This window comes from Aquarana catesbeiana, linkage group LG12 (assembly GCF_042186555.1).
Source record: "Aquarana catesbeiana isolate 2022-GZ linkage group LG12, ASM4218655v1, whole genome shotgun sequence".
In the NCBI taxonomy this organism is placed as follows: Eukaryota; Metazoa; Chordata; class Amphibia; order Anura; family Ranidae; genus Aquarana; species Aquarana catesbeiana.
In genome coordinates, this window is record NC_133335.1 from 18,800,363 (window position 1) to 18,819,741 (window position 19,379).

Sequence of the window (19,379 nt, forward strand, 5' to 3'; positions counted from 1 at the left end):
ACTTTCTAACGAACGGACTTGCCTACACACGACCACACAAAAGTCCGACGGATTCGTACGTGATGACGTACACCGGACTAAAATAAGGAAGTTCATAGCCAGTAGCCAATAGCTGCCCTAGCATGGGTTTTTGTCCGTCGGACTAGCACACAGACGAGCGGATTTCGGGGTCCGTCGTAGTTACGACGTAAAGATTTGAAGCATGTTTCAAATCTAAAGTCCGTCGGATTTGAGGCTGAAAAAGTCTGCTGAAAGTCCGGAGAAGCCCACACACGATCGGATTACCAGCCAGCTTTAGTCCGTCGGCGTCCGTTGGACTTTTGTAGATGAAAAGTCCGACCGTGTGTACGCGGCATTAGTTTTAGCAAGGTAGAGTGCAGTTCTTCTTTAAAGGGACCCTGAGTGTGCAAAGTCTCAGAGTCCCTTTAAACTACTATGCTGAATACCCATGATACCCCCTTGATATACCCTGTTATATGCAAGCCCTAAACCTGGAAACAACCCTTTATTTTTTCCTAAGGACAGGAGGCAAGGGGTCTCCTGCCAGAGGAAACCATATTCCAGCAGGATGTCAATGGGTAGTTAAGCTTCTGCCAGTTTACGGACAGATGCAATCCAATTTGATGCTATAGGACAGTGGTCTCCAAACTGCAGCATGAGGGCCAGATGTAACCCTTGCTTGCTTTTATCTGGCCCTTGGGGCAACATTTCACTCACTGACACAAGCAATGTAGCACATTTCCCCCCATCTGACACCAACAAAGGTGTACATTTCTTCCCAATGACACCAACAATGGGGACCAATGACACCAATGATGGGGCACAGTCCCTCCCAATGTGACCAACAATGGGGCTAATAACGCCAATGATAGGGCACATTTCCTCCAAATGACCCAAACAATGGGGCACAATTCCTCACAATGATACCATCAATGATGGGGCACTATTCCTCCCAATGACCCCAATGATGGGGCCCAATTCCTCCCAATGACACCAACGATGGGGCTGTATTCCTCCCAATGACCCCAATGATGGGGCCCAATTCCTCCCAATGACACCAACAATGAGGCTTAATGACACCAATGATTGGGGCACAGTCTTCCCAATGAGACCAACAATGGGGTCCAATTCCTCCCAATGACACTAATGATGGGGCAAAAAATTTTCTGACACCAAAGATGGGGTATGGTTTACTCCCACTGATGCTGGGACATTTTCTACTCCCGATGGCCACAGTCCGACCCCACCTAAAGTCTAAAGGACTGTAAAATGGCCCCGTGTTTAAAAACCCATGCCAATGGATACTGACCTTATTTTTAAGTTCTGTATGGACTGTGGAAGAGTCAGAACCTGTGTCATGTTGTTATTGCTGTGCCCGATGGGGAGACCGGTGACAACCGTAAAATGTTGGAAAATCCAACATTTTACGGTTGTCACCAGAACAGGAATAGAGGGGAATCCTACCAACTGGAACCAATGCCAACAGGTGTAGTGGTGCTGCTATCTTTCTTCAATCCTCAGCCCCATGACTAAGCTTTGACAGCCGAAAAAAACGATTTTTTACAGCCGTTTCACGTCATTTCTAAAAAAAGGATATTGCCATTTGACGTTTACCCGAGTGCCAGCTGTCCTTCCTTCCAGTGGTTCACAGTACCAACTGGAACGCCTGTTTTGGTGATAACTGTCTATATTTTTTTGTAAGCATCTCCTGTCAGTTGACTCGTGAAATCCTTGTCTGTCCTCAGCAGTTGGCGGTCCTGAATACTGCAGAGAACCCGATTACTGATCTTTTTTTCATTGGTCTTTTGTCTGGTCATGTGACATGAAAAATTCTCTCTTCTTCCTTTGGTGTTGGCGGCCCTAAATGCTGCATGGAACGGTGCCACATGACGCTATCCCTTCCATAATTATTCTGTTAGTGTGACTATGTACCCCCAGAGGGCACCCTGGGTGCACAGGAAGTGGGTAAATGTTGCTGATTGTCATTCAACCCAAAGCAGCACCGAACCATGGAGCGGGGGGCTGCGGCATAGAAGAGGATTACTGCAGTGAGAGCTTTTTTTTTTTTTTTTTTTTTTTTTAATTTAAGCTGGACTTGGGATTTAGGGATGTCTATCCATTCAACCCAAAGCAGCACTGGGTGTCATTCAACTCAAAGCAGCACTGGACAATGGAGCAGGGGGCTGTGGCATTGAAGAGGGGAGTACTGCGGCAAGAGTCATTTAATTTTTTAAAAATTGAAAGCCAAAGGGGGGGGGCGCTCCGCTTGTTTGTTTCCTCTCCCCCTTTGCTGCCACATTTGCCACCTTTCGGGTGTGGGGGTTGGGGGGGGGGGGGGTACCCATCCCAACGTCCTGAGGACCTTACCATGGCGAAGTGCCCCTGGAAGTTCAGCCCCCTCCTCCTTCCCTCGCCACCGTGCCACTCACAAAGCGCAGCGAGCTTCGCGCATGCGCAGTAGGGAACCGGCTGTGCAGCCGCAAGGCTTTACTGCCCAGTTCCCTTACAAAGAATGGCGGCGGAAGCACCCGGCTGGGATCCCTTGACAAGCAGGTGTCCTAATATTAAAAGTCAGCAGCTGCAGTATTTGTACAAGAAAAAGAAATGGGCTGCACACCACCATTGTGATCCAAAATCCTTCATTGGGACATCCAAAAGTGGCACCACAAGAGCAGAGTGCCCGGTAGACGCGTTTAACATTGTTATATGTGCTTAATCCTTACTATTGATTAAGCACTTATAACAGTATGAAACGCGTCTACCGGGCACTCTGCTCTTGTGGTGCCACTCTTGGAAATTCCAATATAGGATTTTGGATCACAATGATAGTGTGCAGCCTATTCCCTTTTCTTGTACATTGATTGCGGAGGCTTCCTTATCTGACCTGGAGTGGCACACCTTCTTTGTTGTATTACAGTATTTGAAGCAGCTGACCTTCTATTTTTTTTGGTTGGGGGGGGACTGGAGCTCCTCTTTAAGCTGGACTTGGGATTTAGGAACATCTCCCCATTCAACCCAAAGCAGCACTGGGTGTCATTCAACCCAAAGCGGCACTGGGTGTCATTCAACCCAAAGCGGCACTGGGTGTCATTCAACCCAAAGCGGCACTGGGTGTCATTCAACCCAAAGCGGCACTGGGTGTCATTCAACCCAAAGTGGCACTGGGTGTCATTCAACCCAAAGCGGCACTGGGTGTCATTCAACCCAAAGCGGCCCTGGACCATGGTGTGGGGGGCTGCGGCATAGAAGAGGGGAGTACTGCGGCGAGAGTTTTTTTTTTATTTATTTTTTTCTTTAAGCTAGACTTCGGTTTTAGGGATGTCTCCCCGAAAATAAACCTGACATGTATTTTAACCATGCCCTGTCCAAAACATAAAAAAAAAAAAAAAACACCCAAAGCCTAATGACTGACAATTTCCATAATCTAAAAGAGATCTGGCCTGGATGGAATCCAGTCAACAGGACTGATGACCGCATGGCGCTGAGTTTGGAACCGTCCTCAGCCAGTAGCAGCTCAGCACAACGTGTTACTGGGTAATGACGCAGGGATAAAAGTCACCATCAGACGGCATGAAGCAGCCTTCCAACAAAACAAAAACCACTAATTTACATTATAAAAGAAGACTAAATATACATCTAAGTCATAAAAAAATGATATAAATACCGATAAACACATGTTAGGGTACAGAGATCAGTGCAGAGAGTAGAGTCTGTATGTAAACACATCAGGTGTGTACATACCACACTCCCGAGTTGTATCTAGCGGTAAACTCTTCTTCCGTTTGTCGATAAAGTTTTAAAGTGTACAGGCTGTACTACACAAGATGGAGGTGGCCACGTTATGTGCGGAGCTGACGTACGGCCTATCAGCAGGCTAAGACTTAGTGACATCAGAGGCGTAGGACTCGACATTCTTTATAGTTGAGGTTACTGAATATTAGTTTGGAACACAACATGGCCGACTCCCTTGTGTGCACTCTAAGCGGACGTCCTGCACACCTATCCACGCAGTTTTAGGCCGGAGAAAGCCTGATCTTGTGCCTCGAGAACGTGCTACCACATCTACTAGAGTTAGGTACTAGACGTATTACCGTCACTTACGATTGTTATTCTGACCCACCAAAAAAATTCTACTGTTGGCCTGAGAAAGCGCAAGTGATTCCAGCATTGAGAAATTTATTTCTAGAGTTTGGTTAGTGGAGGCCTCAGTCTCATCCTCCGGTGCCGAGTCAGGTCTTCTTCATGTTACGTATGTAAAGTTCATCCATCTACTCTGTCCGTCCTAATACTTCATGTCAGGAGTCCACGGACCTGGTCCTGGGCTTCGCTTTACTTTGGAACCAGGCCCCTTGTCTGGGGGAAGTGCGAGGATCCGGAAGGGCTGGGGGAAGGGCCGGTCCGCCTTCCAGTCTTAGGCCTGGAAATACCAGAGAAAGAATATGTAGAAGGTCAGAATATTGTTCATAAATTAACAGAGCCAGTCCACTCAAAAGTGATATTTTATTTGTAGATGAAGCCTTGTAGGCCGAGTCAGCCTCTGGTTCTTTTAGGGCTCGTTCACACTTGCTTCTGTCTCTGAAGAGTGATTCTGCGTTTGAATCACCCTTTAGAAAGCATTTGACAGGCAGTTAGGAGGCCTTATTGATATATAAAAAAAGAGGGCGCCACCACCTAAGTGTAGCCATTTATTAACCGCTTGCTGACCATATACTGTATACTCCTGCACAGGATCATGTACCTAGTATGTGATCCTGCACTTCTGGGTCTGGGGGCGCGCATGTGCGCCGCCGGCAACTCTCTCCCACAGCGGGAGCCGATCAGCAGGCCCCGTGGGACTTGATGTCCACCAGCACCCGCCGATCACTCGTTACACAGGCAGAACAGCAATCTGTCTATGTAAACAAAGCAGATCACTGTTCTGTCAGTAGGGAAGGCATTCATCCTGTGTTCCTCCAAAGCAGGGACGTGGATCAATGCCTTCCCCTAGTAAAAGCTCCTCCCCCACAGTACACAAACACTGGCTAGGCACACAGTTAACCCTTTCATTGCCCCTGATGTTAACCCTTTCCCAGTCAGTGTCATTAGTACAGTGACGGTGCATATTTTTAGCACACATCACTGTATTAGTGTCACTGGTTCCCACAAATTGTCAGTTAGGGTCAGTTCACACCATAGATTTGTATTGCATAGATAGTAGTTGTCCGCCGCAATATCGCAGTCCCGCTATAAGTCGCTGATCGCCGCCATTACTGGTAAAAAAGAAAAATCTATAAATATATTCCATAGTTTGTAGACACGATAACTTTTGCGCAAACCAATCAATGTACGCTTATTGGGATTTTTTTTTACCAAAAATATGTAGCAGAATACAAATTGACTTAAATTTATGAAATTTGATTTTTTACATGTTTTTTATTGGAGGCGTTTTATAGCAGAAAGTAAAAAATATTGTTTTTTTTCGGTCTTAATTGTCGCTCTTTTTTTGTTTGTAGCGCAAAAAATAAAAAATGCAGAGGAGATCAAATACCAATACCAAGTGCTAAAAAAATGCTGTCACTGTACTAATGACACTGGATGGGAAGGGGTTACCATCCAGGGAGATCAAAGGGTCAACTGTGTGCCTAGCCAGTGTTTTTGTGAACATAGAGTGGTGCTTTCACTAAGGGATGTGCTTTGCAGGGAAACAAAATCCAGCACATCCCTGCTGACATGACGGAGCTCTGCATTGTTTACATTAGCGCTGCGCAAACTGCTGGCGCTATATAAATCCTGTATAATAATAGGCAGGGCTCCGTCCAGCCTCTCTCCTTATCAAAAATTCTACAGACAATACCCCATAATGACAACACGAAAGAAGTTTGTAATCTTTGCAAATTTATTAAGAATAAAAAATCTGATGTGGTATTCACAGCCTTTGCCATGACACTCAAAATTGAGCTCGGGTGCATCCTGATTCCACTGATCATCCTTGAGATGTTTCTACAACTTGATTGTCCACCTGTTTATAAATTCAGTTGATTGGACATGATTTGGAAAGACGCACACCTGTCTATATAAGGTCCCACAGTTATCAGTGCATGTCAGAGCACAAACCAAGCCGTGAAGTCCAAGGAATTGTCTGTAGACCTCCGAGACAGGATTGTATAGAGGCACAGATCTGGGGAAGGGTACAGAAAATTTTCTGCAGCATTGAATGAGCACAGTGGCCTCCATCATCTGTGAATGGAAGAAGTTTGGAACCACCAGGACTCTTGCTAGAGCGGGGCTGCCCGCCCAAACTGAGCGATCGGGGGAGAAGGGCCTTAGTCAGGGAGGTGGCCAAGAACCCGATGGTCACTCTGACAGATCTCCAGCATTTCTCTGTGGAGAGAGGAGAACTTTCCAGAAGAACAACCATCTCTGCAGCACTCCACCAATCAGGCCTGTTTTGTAGAGTGGCCAGACAAAGATTGAAGACTTTGGCCTGAATAGCAAGTATCCTGTCTGGAGGAAACCAGGCACTGCTCATCACCTGGGCAATACCATCCCTATAGTGAAGCATGGTGGTGGCAGCATCATGCCGTTGGGATGTTTTTCAGCACCAGGAGCTTGGAGACTAGATCGAGGGAAAGATAAATGCAGCAATGTATAGCGACATCCTTGATGAAAACCTGCTCCAGATTGCTCTGGACCTCAGATGGGACGAAGATTCATCTTCCAACAGGACAATGACCCTAATCACACAGCCAAGATAACAAAGGAGTGGCTACGGGACATCTCTGTGAATGTTCTTGACTGGCCCAGCCAGAGCCCAGACTTGAACCAGATTGGACATCTCTGGAAAGATCTGATAATGGTTGTGCACCGACGCTCCCCATCCAACCTGATGGAGCTTGAGAGGTCCTGCAAAGAAGAATGGGAGAAACTGCCCAAAAATAGGTGTGCCAAGCTTGTATCATCATACTCAAAAAGACTTGAGGCTGTAATTGGTGCCAAAGGATCTTCACCAAAGTATTGAGCAAAGGCTGTGAATACTTATGTACATGGGATTTATTTAGTTTTTTATTCTTAATAAATTTGCAAAGATTTCAAACAAACTTCTTTCAGGTTGTCATTATGGGGGATTGTCTGTAGAATTTTGAGGAAAATAATCCATTTAATCCATTTTGGAATAAGGCTGTAACATAACAAAATGTGGAAAAAGTGAAACGCTGTGAAGACTTTCCGGATGCATTGTATGTGTGTGTGTATATATATATATATATATATATATATATATATATATAAAAAACCCCTCTAGTGGGGAAAAGGTCCTAATAAATGGTTTTCACACATGTTAATCCTCGTATGTGATTTACCTCACATGCCCTTGCAAACTGAATTATGTTGGGGAGACAACTCAAAAAATCAAGGACAGAATAGCCCAACATAGAAGTACAATCAGACACAAACAACCCAGTCTGCCAGTATCCCGACATTTCCTAGAACAGGGACATCAGGATTCTGACCTTTGCTTTATGGTACTGGAGGGAGTTTTTAGGAACAGAAGAGGGGGTGACAGGATACTTACTTAAATTAAAGAAAAGGGAGGTGTGGTGGATTAACAAGTTACAGTCTCTATATCCTAACGGAATGAATAGAGACTATGACTTGTATTTGTTTCTATGAACATTGGCTGAATCTACACTAGACTCGACTATAAGCCGAGGGTGAGAAATGCAGCAGCTACTGTAAGTGGAAAAAGAGGGTCAACAATGCCCATCTGCAGCTGCATGCCTCACTGTGTCCATTACATGCCTTCCCTGTGTCCATTGCATGCCTTCCCTGTGTCCATTGCATGCCTTCCCTGTGTCCATTGCATGCCTGCACTGTGTCCATTGTATGTCTGCCCTGTGTCCACTGCCCTGTGTTCATTGCATGCCTGCCCTGTGTCAATTGCCCTGTGTCCATTGTATGTCTGCCCTGTGTCCACTGCCCTGTGTTCATTGCATGCCTGCCCTGTGTCAATTGCCCTGTGTCCATTGTATGTCTGCCCTGTGTCCACTGCCCTGTGTTCATTGCATGCCTGCCCTGTGTCCATTGCATGCCTGCACTGTGTCCATTGCCCTGTGTCCATTGCCCTGTGTCCATTGCATGCCTGCCCTGTGTCCATTGCATGCCTGCACTGTGTCCATTGCCCTGTGTCCATTGCATGCCTGCACTGTGTCCATTGCCCTATGTCCATTGCATGTCTGCCCTGTGTCCATTGCATGTCTGCCCTGTGTCCATTGCATGTCTGCCCTGTGTCCATTGCCCTGTGTCCATTGCATGCCTGCCCTGTGTTCATTGCCCTGTGTCCATTGCATGCCTGCCCTGTGTCCATTGCCCTGTGTCCATTGCATGCCTGCCCTGTGTCCATTGCCTCCCTGTGCCAATCTGCCTACCTGATCAGCTTGTGTCATGCAGTCAGACGACAGCCATCAAGTGTACAAAAGCCGCGCCTCGTCCTCGTTTGTGATAGGCAGAACACTCAGTTTCCCAGCAGTCAGTGTTCCACCTATCACGGACATCCTCTCTTCCTCGTCCGTGGGATGAGGACGAGAGGACGTCCGTGATAGGCGGAACACTGAACACTGACTCACTGCTGGGAAACTGTTCCCCTATCACGGACGAGGAGGTGCCTGACGAAGAGCAGTGATGTTCGTAACTGCAGTAGCGTATATTGGCATTACAAGTTTGTATTTTTGAACTTTTTCAGTAAATGGATTGCAGCATTGGAGCAATTGTCCCGTTTTTTGTCCTTATCTGAATTTGGTGGATAAATTGGGAACCCACCCTGACATTGCCCTAACTACACCTGTTGTTGCTGATTGTGTGTATGTATGTGTATATATATATATATATATGTATATATATATATATATATATATACACACACATACACACACATGCACACACATGCACACACACACACGTGATTCTGCACAGAATGGCCACCCTGTAGCAGTAAATCTACTATAGGACGGTGGGCAAGTAGCCATGGAAAGGAGACCATGCAGTGTGCTTTCTCATTCTCTAGCTAGAGAAGTAGACCTCGCACTGTGCACACGCAGTCTGAACAGCCCGCAGGCTGCATTATTGAACGTAGTGAAATCCAATAAATGAAAAGGGATGCCGGACGTCCTCCAGCCAGGAAATGAGACAGGTCCTACCTGAAGAAGATGTGAGAAGCTCACAGTGTGCAGTGGAATCAGGAGAGAAGACGGTACAACTGTGCAAGACTGAAGGGAAGGCCAGAGGTCAGCTTTAAACCAATTTCTTGACCGGTTCACTTTTAGTCTTTCCTGCAGACCCTCTAAACGTATCACTTTAGCCCTTTATTACGTTACTCCTCCATTCACACACCTCTTGAGAATCATTTTCCAGCAGACCTGTGCTTACCTGGCTTTGGACTTTTTACTGGCCATGCTTTCAAATGTCGAGGCGTCAACTTGGATGTCATCTTCGTCCTGAAGAGCAGCTTCCAGCGCAGCCTGGACCTTGGGAGCCACTGCTGGACCTTCGTAATCCCGAGTCGTACGACTTGGCATATCCAGCTCCAGCAGAACAATGTTCTCGGCCTGAAAGATTATTTTTTATTGAAAACCGGGCAAACAGCTACATACACAGATGAAATGCATAGATGAGAGACGTTTTACTTGCCAAAGCATTTGTATAACTATGTAGTCCTGATATTTACACAGCTCTGCCATGTAGCACAACACAGGTCTGGCAGAGGAGAAGACCTTACCTTTCACTGCTACAGGTCTTGTCCTCTCTCCCAGCCCATGACTGACCAGTGAAATAGCACACTAATACACTCATCTCACCATCACTCTGCTCTCTCCTCCTAGCATCATGCTTTTTTTGTCTTCAACTAGATCCCTGGGTTAACCACTTGCGGACTGCCCATTGTACATATACTGTGGTAGGAAGGCCACTCTTTGCCATATGACGTACCTAGTACATGAGTGGGCACTTCCAGGTAGGGGGTGCCCACCACGGCGCTGTGGCGGTGCTGTGATTTGACACAGCACAAGCCAATCAGCGGGTGCTGGTCAATAGATGTCAGCCGGCACCCGCCAATTGTCCGCACACTTGTCCGCGGAGCTCTGCCTATGTCAAGAAGTGTTTCTCAACTACAGTCCTCAAGGCACCCCAACAGGTCATGTTTTCAGGCTCTCCATTATTTTGCACAGGTGACTTGATCAGTTTCACTACCTTAGTAATTATCACAGCTCTTTCATCTGAGGGAAATCCTGAAGACATGACCTGTTGGGGGTGCCTTGAGAAACACTGGCCTATGTAAACAAGGCAGAGGGGAATTGATGGATTTTGTGTCCATGCAAAGCAGGGAGTAAAATCCATCACTTGCCCTAGAAAATGTAGCACACAAAAACACTGGTTAGGCACACAGTTAACCCTTTGATCGCCCTAGATTTGTAACCCCTTCCCAGCCAGTGTCATTAGTACAATGACAGTGTATATTTTTAACACCGATTATTGTATGAGGCTTGGTTCACAATGCCACAACTTACAGTGCGACTTTGCCAGGCGACTTGAAGCAACTTTGAAGCAAAGGAATGCCTGTGTAATCTTCCTGCTATGTCGGATCTAAATCACATCAATTATGATGAGGAGGCGACTTCCATCAAAGTCTATGGGTACAAGTCGGATAGAAGTGACCTTGAAGTAGTGCAGGAACCTTTTCGGAAGTCGGAGCAACCTCAGCAGTACGTATTGCAACAGCTCTCATTGACTAACATGGGATTTCACATGTCACGCAACTTGGGGTCTCACAAGTCGGATCCCAAGTCACGACAGTGTGAACCGAGCCTTAGTGTCACTGGTTCCCACAAAGTGTCAGTGTCAGACTGTCCCCGTAATATCGCAGTCTTGCTAAGTCGCTGATCGCCGCCATCACTAGTATAAATTTTTTTTTTTAAATTCCAGTATATATCCCATAGTTTTTAGACGCTATAACTTTTGCGCAAATTAATCAATATACGCTTATTGGGATTTTTTTTTTTACCAAAAACATGTAGCAGAATACATATTGGCCTAAATTGATGAAGAAATTTGATTTTTTTTTATTGAATGTGTTTTATAGCGGAAAGTGAGAAATATGTTTTTTTTCCCAAAATTGTTGGTCTTTTTTGTTTATAGCGCAAACAAATAAAAAAAAAAACACAGAGGTGACCAAAATCCACCGAAAGTGTGAGACGGAAGGCACTGCTGCCTCTGACTGCTAGTCTCACCAGATTTGGAGTGATGTCACTACTGTACTGCTCACTGTTCTCCTTGCTGGAGGTTTTATCATGAGGAAGCAAAGCCCTGCCTCTACCAAGATGGCCGCCCCACACAGAAACACAATGAAGAAAAAGACATGGTAAGGCAGTAATGGGGGAAGATCAGCGGCAGGGAGACCATAGGCAATACTAATGACTTTGCCCTCTGCTTGTCTTTTCGGGCAAGGCATTCAGCATTCAGTTCCTCTTTATTAATTCTGAAGAGGCAATGTTTGATTCACAACTGAAATGAATAGACATGGATCTTTTTAGAAGGCGACACCGATCCGGCCTTACCCTGTATCGAGGATCGGGCCTGACCATCATCGCCATTCTTGCGTGACGACTCAGTGGTCTCTTGTAGCCAATGGCGGACACGGACCGTCTCATCATTTGCTGATTTCTAGACAGAGAGAAGATAAGGTGTGCCAGAAGTGTAGTGCACAGATCAGTATGTGAAAGCAAAAAGTTTTTTACCCACATCCAAAAAGAACAAACAATTTCTTAGGATGGAAATTTTAACCTTTTTTTTTTTTTTTTTTTTTTAAATTAAACCTTATTTGTTTTTTACTAATTGGTAGACTTTTTGTGCTTGGTGGGCGGGGTCTTTTGTTTTTTTTCCTTTATGTTTTTTTTTTGTTATGTTTTTATTTTAATAATGGACTTGACAAAAACTGGTGCTGTGTTTTTATTAACTTTGACTTTTTTTTGAGTAGGGTTACTATGTAACCCATACTCATTCACATGGGTGGTGGGAGAGGGTGGGATCTGAGGGCCTCCTTTGTTTTCCGATGAGATTTGCCGACAATTCTGTTTAAATTCAGCTGTCGGTGGGGAAGCCTGGCGGCAGCTGATGATTTATCGGTTGTTAAGGATGTGGCGGCTGGCTTCCAGGCCCGCTCCTTAACCCCTTTCCGCTGACCGCCTGCAGGTCCTTTAAGGGTTCTAAAAGCTGGAAGGCAGACATACGGGTCATGTGACCGTTGTGATTGGCTGTCAAAGTGGTCACATGATTGGAAAGCTCCCGACCGTTAGTATGCATCGGGCGCTTTCCGGTAACCATCGGCAACCGTGCTGGGAGCGCGCTCTTCACACAGAGCCGCATATATGCGGCCACTCGGCGTGAAGGCCCACACGCCGAGAGGGTGCATATATGTGCGCGGCAGCATGAATAGGTTAACAACCTGCAATTCTTCACACAGAGTTCGAATCAGTTGATAATTTTCTGACTGATGCAAATTCGAATCGTTCCAAAAATTTGGAATTCGTTAGAAAACTGACAAAATGAAACTAAACAAAATTCAATGAAATTTGTTACCATTGTCATTCGGAGATTCGAATACGTCCAAACCTCCGAATAACCAAAAATGCGTCCGAATTTAGATTCGGACTGAAACGAACTGCACATGTCTACTAACTGACTTCAATCTAAACAAAAACATACAAAACCAAAAGGGTCCAAGCTGCATCTGGCTAGTTTAAAAACAGAAAATGAAACACAAAAGGGAATAACTCAAGATGGTTTTAACAACCATTCATACAAAAGAAGTGGTTGTGGTGTAGTTCTCTCAGTCTCAAGCCGGGTTCACATATGTGTGGCCGCAGTTCCCAGCATGGGGTCCCATGCGTTCCCGTTCGGACCTGAACCGGACCCATATTCACACACAGGACCATTTTGGAATGCGGACCGCGGCCGCCCTAGACATGTGTGAACAGGCTCCATTGAGAGCCGGTCACGCTCGCATGTCATGCAAATTGGATGCAGGGAAACTCAAATCCGATTCGCACATATGTGAACCCAGCCTTAAAGTGGTTCTAAAGGCTGAAGGTTTTTTTTAATCTTAATACATTCTATACATTAAGATAAAAAAACCTTCTGTGTGCAGCAGCCCCTCTCAGCCCACCTAATACTTACCCGAGACCCATCTCGATCCAACGATGTTGCACGTGAGCCTCGGCTGTCCAGGACTCTCCCCTCTCATTGGCAGAGATAGCAGCGGCCATTGGCTCCTGCTGCTGTCAAAGTCAATGAGGAGAGAGAGGGGGTGGGCCCCAGCAGCAGCTCCATATCTAAATGGACACACAGAGCAGTGGCACAGCTCGGGTGCTCCCATAGCAAGCTGCTTGCTGTGGGGTCACTCGGCAGGAGGGAGTGGCCAGGAGCGCCAGCGGGGGACCCTAGAAGAGAAGGATCGGGGCTGCTCTGTGAAAAACCACTACACAGAGAAGGTAAGTATAACAGGTTTGTTCTTTTTAGAGAAAAAAAAAAACAAGACTTTAATATCACTTTAAGGAAAAAGATGCCTCTGTACGCACATCGGAAGGCAGAATACCCATCCCCAGTAAGTGTAGGCATCCAATACTTACTCCAGTCTGCTGATTGGATGAAGCTTCCACTGATCCTCCTCCTCCTCTAAATAGCAGCGGTTCATCATCTTATTTTTCTCTTCCATAGGAATGAAGTTCTCAATGATGAGGTGCCTGCGATGTAAGAAATCGTTATACCGGGAGTAGGACCATGCAATGATCTGAGTTCGTTGGTATTCTCTACAATAAATGCTTACTTTAACTTCAGCTCTCGAGTGAGCTCGTTCTGCGTCTGCTCCAGCTCTTGGCGCTCTTTTATGTGTTCCTCCTGCAGGTCGTGGATCTCCGCCTTAACTGCCTGCAGCTTGGAAAACAGCTGTAAAAGGAAGGTGATAAAGATCATAAGCATAGATCATCCATGGCGTATATGAAATCCAGAATCACAAATCCAAATCCCCTATGCTGCTTTCCTGATACCTAGATTGGAAAATCAGTTTATAACTGAAGGTTGTTCTAAGATTGGACTGGCACACCTAACTCTTAAGGTGGGCCCATCATCATGTTTTCATGTTAGGTGCAACAAGCTAACAATGTGTAATCTAACACTTCTAGGTATACATTATCTCTCACATCAGGCACACTTTTAGTGCGTTAAGTGGATATAAAAAGTTTACACACCCCTGTTAAAATGTCAGGTTTCTGTGATATAAAAAATGAGACAAAGATAAATAATTTCAGAACTTTTTCCACCTTTAATGTGACCTATAAACTGTACAACTCGGTTGAACAACAACCTGAAATCTTTTAGGTGGAGGGAAGTAAAAAATGAAAAAATAACAAATAATATGGTTGCAGAAGTGTGCACACCCTTACACTAACACTTTGTTGAAGCACCTTTTGATTTTATTACAGCACTCAGTCTTTTTGGGTATAAGTCTATCAGCATGGGATATCTTGACTTGGCAATATTTGCTCGCTCTTCTTTGCAAAAACACTCCAAATCTTTCAGATTGCGAGGACATCTCCTGTGCACAGCCCTCTTCAGATCACCCCATAGATTTTCAATGGGATTCAGATCTGGGCTCTGGCTGAGCCATTCCTTTGTTGATTTGAATGTATGCTTTGGTTCCTTGTCATGCTGAAAGATGTTCATGCCTCTTCATGTTCAGCTTTCTAGCAAAAGCCTGGAGGTTTTGTGCCAATATTGACTGGTATTTGGAACTGTTCTTAATTCCCTCTACCTTGACTAAGGCCCCTGTCCCAGCTGAAGAAAAACAGCCCCAAAGCATGATGCTGCCACCGCCATGCTTCACGGTGGGTATGGTGTTTTCTTTTGGTGATGTGCAGTGTTGTTTTTGCACCAAACATATCTTTTGGAATTATGGCCAATAAGTTCAACCTTGGTTTTATCAGACCATAACATGTTTTCCCACATGCTTTTGGGAGACTTCAGATGTGTTTTTGCTAAATTTAGCCAGGCTTGGATGTTTTCTTGGTAAGAAAAGGCTTCCGTCTTTCCACTTTACCCCATAGCCCAGACATATGAAGAATACGGGAGATTGTTGTCACATGTACCACACAGCCAGTACTTGCCAGATATTCCTGCAGCTCCTTTAATGTTGCTGTAGGCAACAGCCTCCCTGACCAGTTTTCTTCTCGTCTTTTCATCAATTTTGGAGGGACGTCCAGTTCTTGGTAATGTCACTGTTGTGCCTTATTTTCTCCACTTGATGATGGCTGTCTTCACTGTGTTCCATGGTATATCTTTTTTTTTTAACAATCAAAAAGGTGCTTTATTGTTGTTATACAGGGTGAAACAGAGCATACAAATTGACGTAGAAACAAAACAAAATGCTTGGATTACACACAAGAAAACGGGAAAAGAGCATAATCCTGTATAGTTAACCACTTACAAGGCATATAACTAAAAAACAGACAATTTAGAAAAAGAAAAGAGAATTATAGATAATAAACAAAACCCACCCCTTAAGATAGTTCAGGTAGTGGTCCAAGGGGCCCATACTTTGTCATGTTTCTACTGGTCCATGGTATATCGAATGCCTTTGAAATTCTTTTGTACCCTTCTCCTGACTAATACCTTTTAACAATGAGATCCCTCTGATGCTTTGGAAGCTCTCTGCGGACCATGGCTTCTGCTGTAGGATGCGACAGAAAATGTCAGGAAAGACCTACTAGAATAGCTGAACTTTAATGATGGTAGGTGTGTACTGACTCCTATTTAACATGAGTTTGAATGTGATTGCTTAATTCTGAACACAGCTACATCCCCAGTTATAAGAGGGTGTGTACACATTTGCAACGGCGTTATTTTATTTTTTAGATTTAAACTCCCCCCACTAAAAGATTTCAGTTAGATTTTCAATTGAGCAGTACATAAAATTAAAAAAAAAAAAAAAAAAAAAAAGAATTGGGAGCCGGAGACCCACCAGAGGATGGAAGACAGCAGTGTCATCGCAGATATGGTGGCACAGTTCAGGATCAACCCTTTCTCAAGACTTGAGAAAGAGTTGATCACGAAAAGCATCCCCATAGCAATCAAGCCCTAGAAGTGGACGTCAACCCATAATCAGCAACCACGAGGATGTTGCTACCTTCCTACCTGTGTTGAGTCCCCAGCATCCAGAACCCCTATCCTTGGTGGAACTGTGCCTGGAGTGTTTACTGGGGAAGAGGAGACTGAGGAAACGTTTTCTCCTGCCTGCAGCAGACTGATGATGTCATCTCAGCCTAGGCAAAGCCACTTAACTAAAATGCAAGGATGCCTTAATAATAACAAATTGTATCATTGCTGTATATAATGACATGGTCAGAAATGTATTCATGCAGACTTTAAAAATTACTGAAAGGTCCACTCTGCCATAGTAATAGGCAAACAGCAGCAACACAGAAGCAAAGGACACAAGCAGACATGAACCATCCGCCTTCACAATACGGTGTTAATAACTAAAGGTAATGCACCTCGGGAATTTACCTTTTTCAATTTCTTGGTCTTTATATCGACCTCCTGCTGTAAAGAACTGTAAGTCTCCTTTAGCTCTAAAGTCTCTTCATCACGGCTCTCCATTTGTTGCTGCATTTCTCGTTCTCGTCGTTTCTAAATGACCAATGTACACATTAAACCTGGAGCTATAATGTCTATTTCATACAAAAAGGAACATTAAAATCAGGAATGGCACAAAAGTAGAACCATATTGGCACATACATTTTACAGTAAATCTATACTAACATAAGTAGTAAAAAAAAAAAAATTAATTAAAAAAAAGACCCTTGTCCATCAATTGTTTCAGTTCTGCTTCATGACAATTGCTACAAAAGTTTCTTGCAAAGGAAAGGATCAGTGTCTTTGTAGATCCTCAAAAAAGGCTCATTCTGCCTCAACATCAGTCCACTAAGCTACATTGGCATAGACCATGTGACCAATGCCTTGGCCCTAGACCTCTGGTGCTCATCTTGTGGCCAGGGGACTGCGTGTGGCCCTTTGGTACTTTTTGTGCAGCCCCTGGGGCTTCTGCTAATTTGTTTCCCCATTGCCCTGATATAATATTGATTTCTAGCAGTCTCATGTAATATGTTTTAAGATGGCATTCTCCAGATGCATGTCCTCAGTCTCCAACTCCTATAGTACGTTCACAGTCTCCTGCAGCACGTCCGCAGTCTCCGGCCATCTCTTGTATCACGTCCGCAGTCCCTGGCCATCTCTTGTATCATGTCCACAGTCTCCGGCCATCTCTTGTATCATGTCCGCAGTCTCCGGCCATCTCTTGTATCATGTCCGCAGTCTCCGGCCATCTCTTGTATCATGTCCGCAGTCTCCGGCCATCTCTTGTATCATGTCTGCAGTCTCTGGCCAGCTCTTGTATCATGTTCCCAGTCTCTGGCCAGCTCTTGTATCATGTCCGCAGTCTCTGACCATCTCTTGTTTAATGTGCACAATCACTGACTATCTTCTGTATTATGTCCAGTCTACAGCCATCTCTTGTATCATGCCCATAGTTTTGAAATATATCCTGTTGTATGTCTGCTATCTCTGACACTGTATATGCACTGAATTTTATGTACAGCCTTTTGGTGATGTTGGGGGTCACACTTGAGGCCCCCCATATCAAGAACGTTGACCACCACTGCTCTAAAGTCTATGAACTGGCACATTTGTGTTTGAAACCTACAAGAGGTTTCATTCCTGTGCCTTGCCGATTTGCAAATTTTTATAAGTTAATAAAGAAAAAGGTGCCATCATCTGTTCATTATGTGTACGTAAAGTCAGTCAGGAGATGGATGGACAAGTGGTTTCCTACATATATCTTCTTTTAAAATATTGGATCCATTGCCAATACACTGAAGCTTTAACAAATGTTAATAAAAATATGACCCTGTCTCTTTAAAACACCTGCCACTTGCCTGTTCAGCAATTTCTTGCCTCTTCTGCTCGAGGATTTTTTGTTGCTCGTTGGTATGGTCAACAATGTTTTTACCCCCAACAAGAAGCTTACTTTCCATGGCCTGCAAAGGTAGATTCATTAGTGATGAATACAGTGCAACATTTACATCATAGCCAAAGTAGATAATCAATTTTGGATCTTTTTTTTTTTTTTTTTTTTTTAGAAAATGGTGGAGACACAGGTCATGGATGTTTATTACCAAATAGAACCTAATCAAAATGAAGCTGTACAGAGGATCTGTGCATTTATAAGGTTCACAGTCCCTGAATCATGAAATGCTTTAATAAGCTGCCTTTATTGACACACTTGGCCTACATCTATGCTCCAGTCACTCGTACAGTACAGTATATTTGAGCATCCCTAAACATATATTTCCTATCTAACCTTCCGCATCCCTCCCTAGGATAGCTATCTCCTCCCTGCTACAAACATGAGAGCTACTGGACAACCTCTTCACTGCTCTCCTGCCTGACATGCAATATTTTATTCACTGCATGAGATAGAAGGGCTGTCCCATAATACACACTATTGGCCAAACTCTAAGCCAGTGGTCTCCAAACTGCACTCCAGGGAGCCAGATGCAGCCCTTTGCTCGATTTTATCCAGCCTTTGGGGCACTGTTTTCATACACCGATACCAACAATGGGCATAATTCCCCCTCACTGACACCAATGAATGGTCAGAATTCCTCCCAATGACACCAAAGATAAGGGAATTCCTCCCATTGATACCAATGATGGGACACTATACCATCCACCAATACCATTGATTGGACACTATTCCTCCCGCTGACACTGATAGGGCATTATTCCTCCTGCTAATACAAATGATGGGGCACTATTCCTCCCACTGATACCAATGATGGGGCACAATACCTTCCAATGACACCAAGAATGGGGCCCTATTCCTCCCACTGACACCAAAGATAGGGCATGGTTTATGCCCACTGACGTCGGGGCCTTTTTTACTCCTGATACCCACAGTCCAGCCCACCTTAACTCTGAAGGACAGTAAACTGGCCCTTTGTTTAGAAAGTCTGGAGACCCACGTTCTAAGCTAATACAACTATTTCTATAGGAAGAGGAAGTTTTTTATTCCTTCTGTGGAGAACAAAGCATAGATGTTTAAACCATCCAATCAGCAACGTGTTCTTTATTCAAAAACACTCATTAAATAAGATTTCTAATTATTAGGCCTTATCCTACATAAACAGGGAATTTGGGAACCTATGGGTAGAAGATGATGGCTACCTATGCACGATATTTAATAACAATCAATGGGATAAATAGCTGAAAAAGCATAAATAAGTTGGTATCTATATCATTAT

General features: G+C 44.5%; 1 protein-coding gene across 1 annotated transcript in view; it reads right to left on the reverse strand.

Annotated features, from left to right (window-relative positions):
* Window positions 1–4,159: 4,159 nt before the first annotated feature.
* KIF3B (kinesin family member 3B) overlaps window positions 4,160–19,379 on the reverse strand; it is a 28,652-nt gene continuing 13,432 nt past the window's right edge. Inside the window, exons 3-9 of the mRNA XM_073607289.1 lie at window positions 18,012–18,113; window positions 16,585–16,707; window positions 13,850–13,968; window positions 13,653–13,766; window positions 11,583–11,688; window positions 9,400–9,578; window positions 4,160–4,417 (exon numbers count right to left, since the gene is read on the reverse strand). Of these exons, the coding sequence (XP_073463390.1) occupies window positions 4,330–4,417; window positions 9,400–9,578; window positions 11,583–11,688; window positions 13,653–13,766; window positions 13,850–13,968; window positions 16,585–16,707; window positions 18,012–18,113 (831 nt within the window). The 3' untranslated portion in view covers window positions 4,160–4,329. The remainder of the gene's footprint in view (window positions 4,418–9,399; window positions 9,579–11,582; window positions 11,689–13,652; window positions 13,767–13,849; window positions 13,969–16,584; window positions 16,708–18,011; window positions 18,114–19,379) is intronic.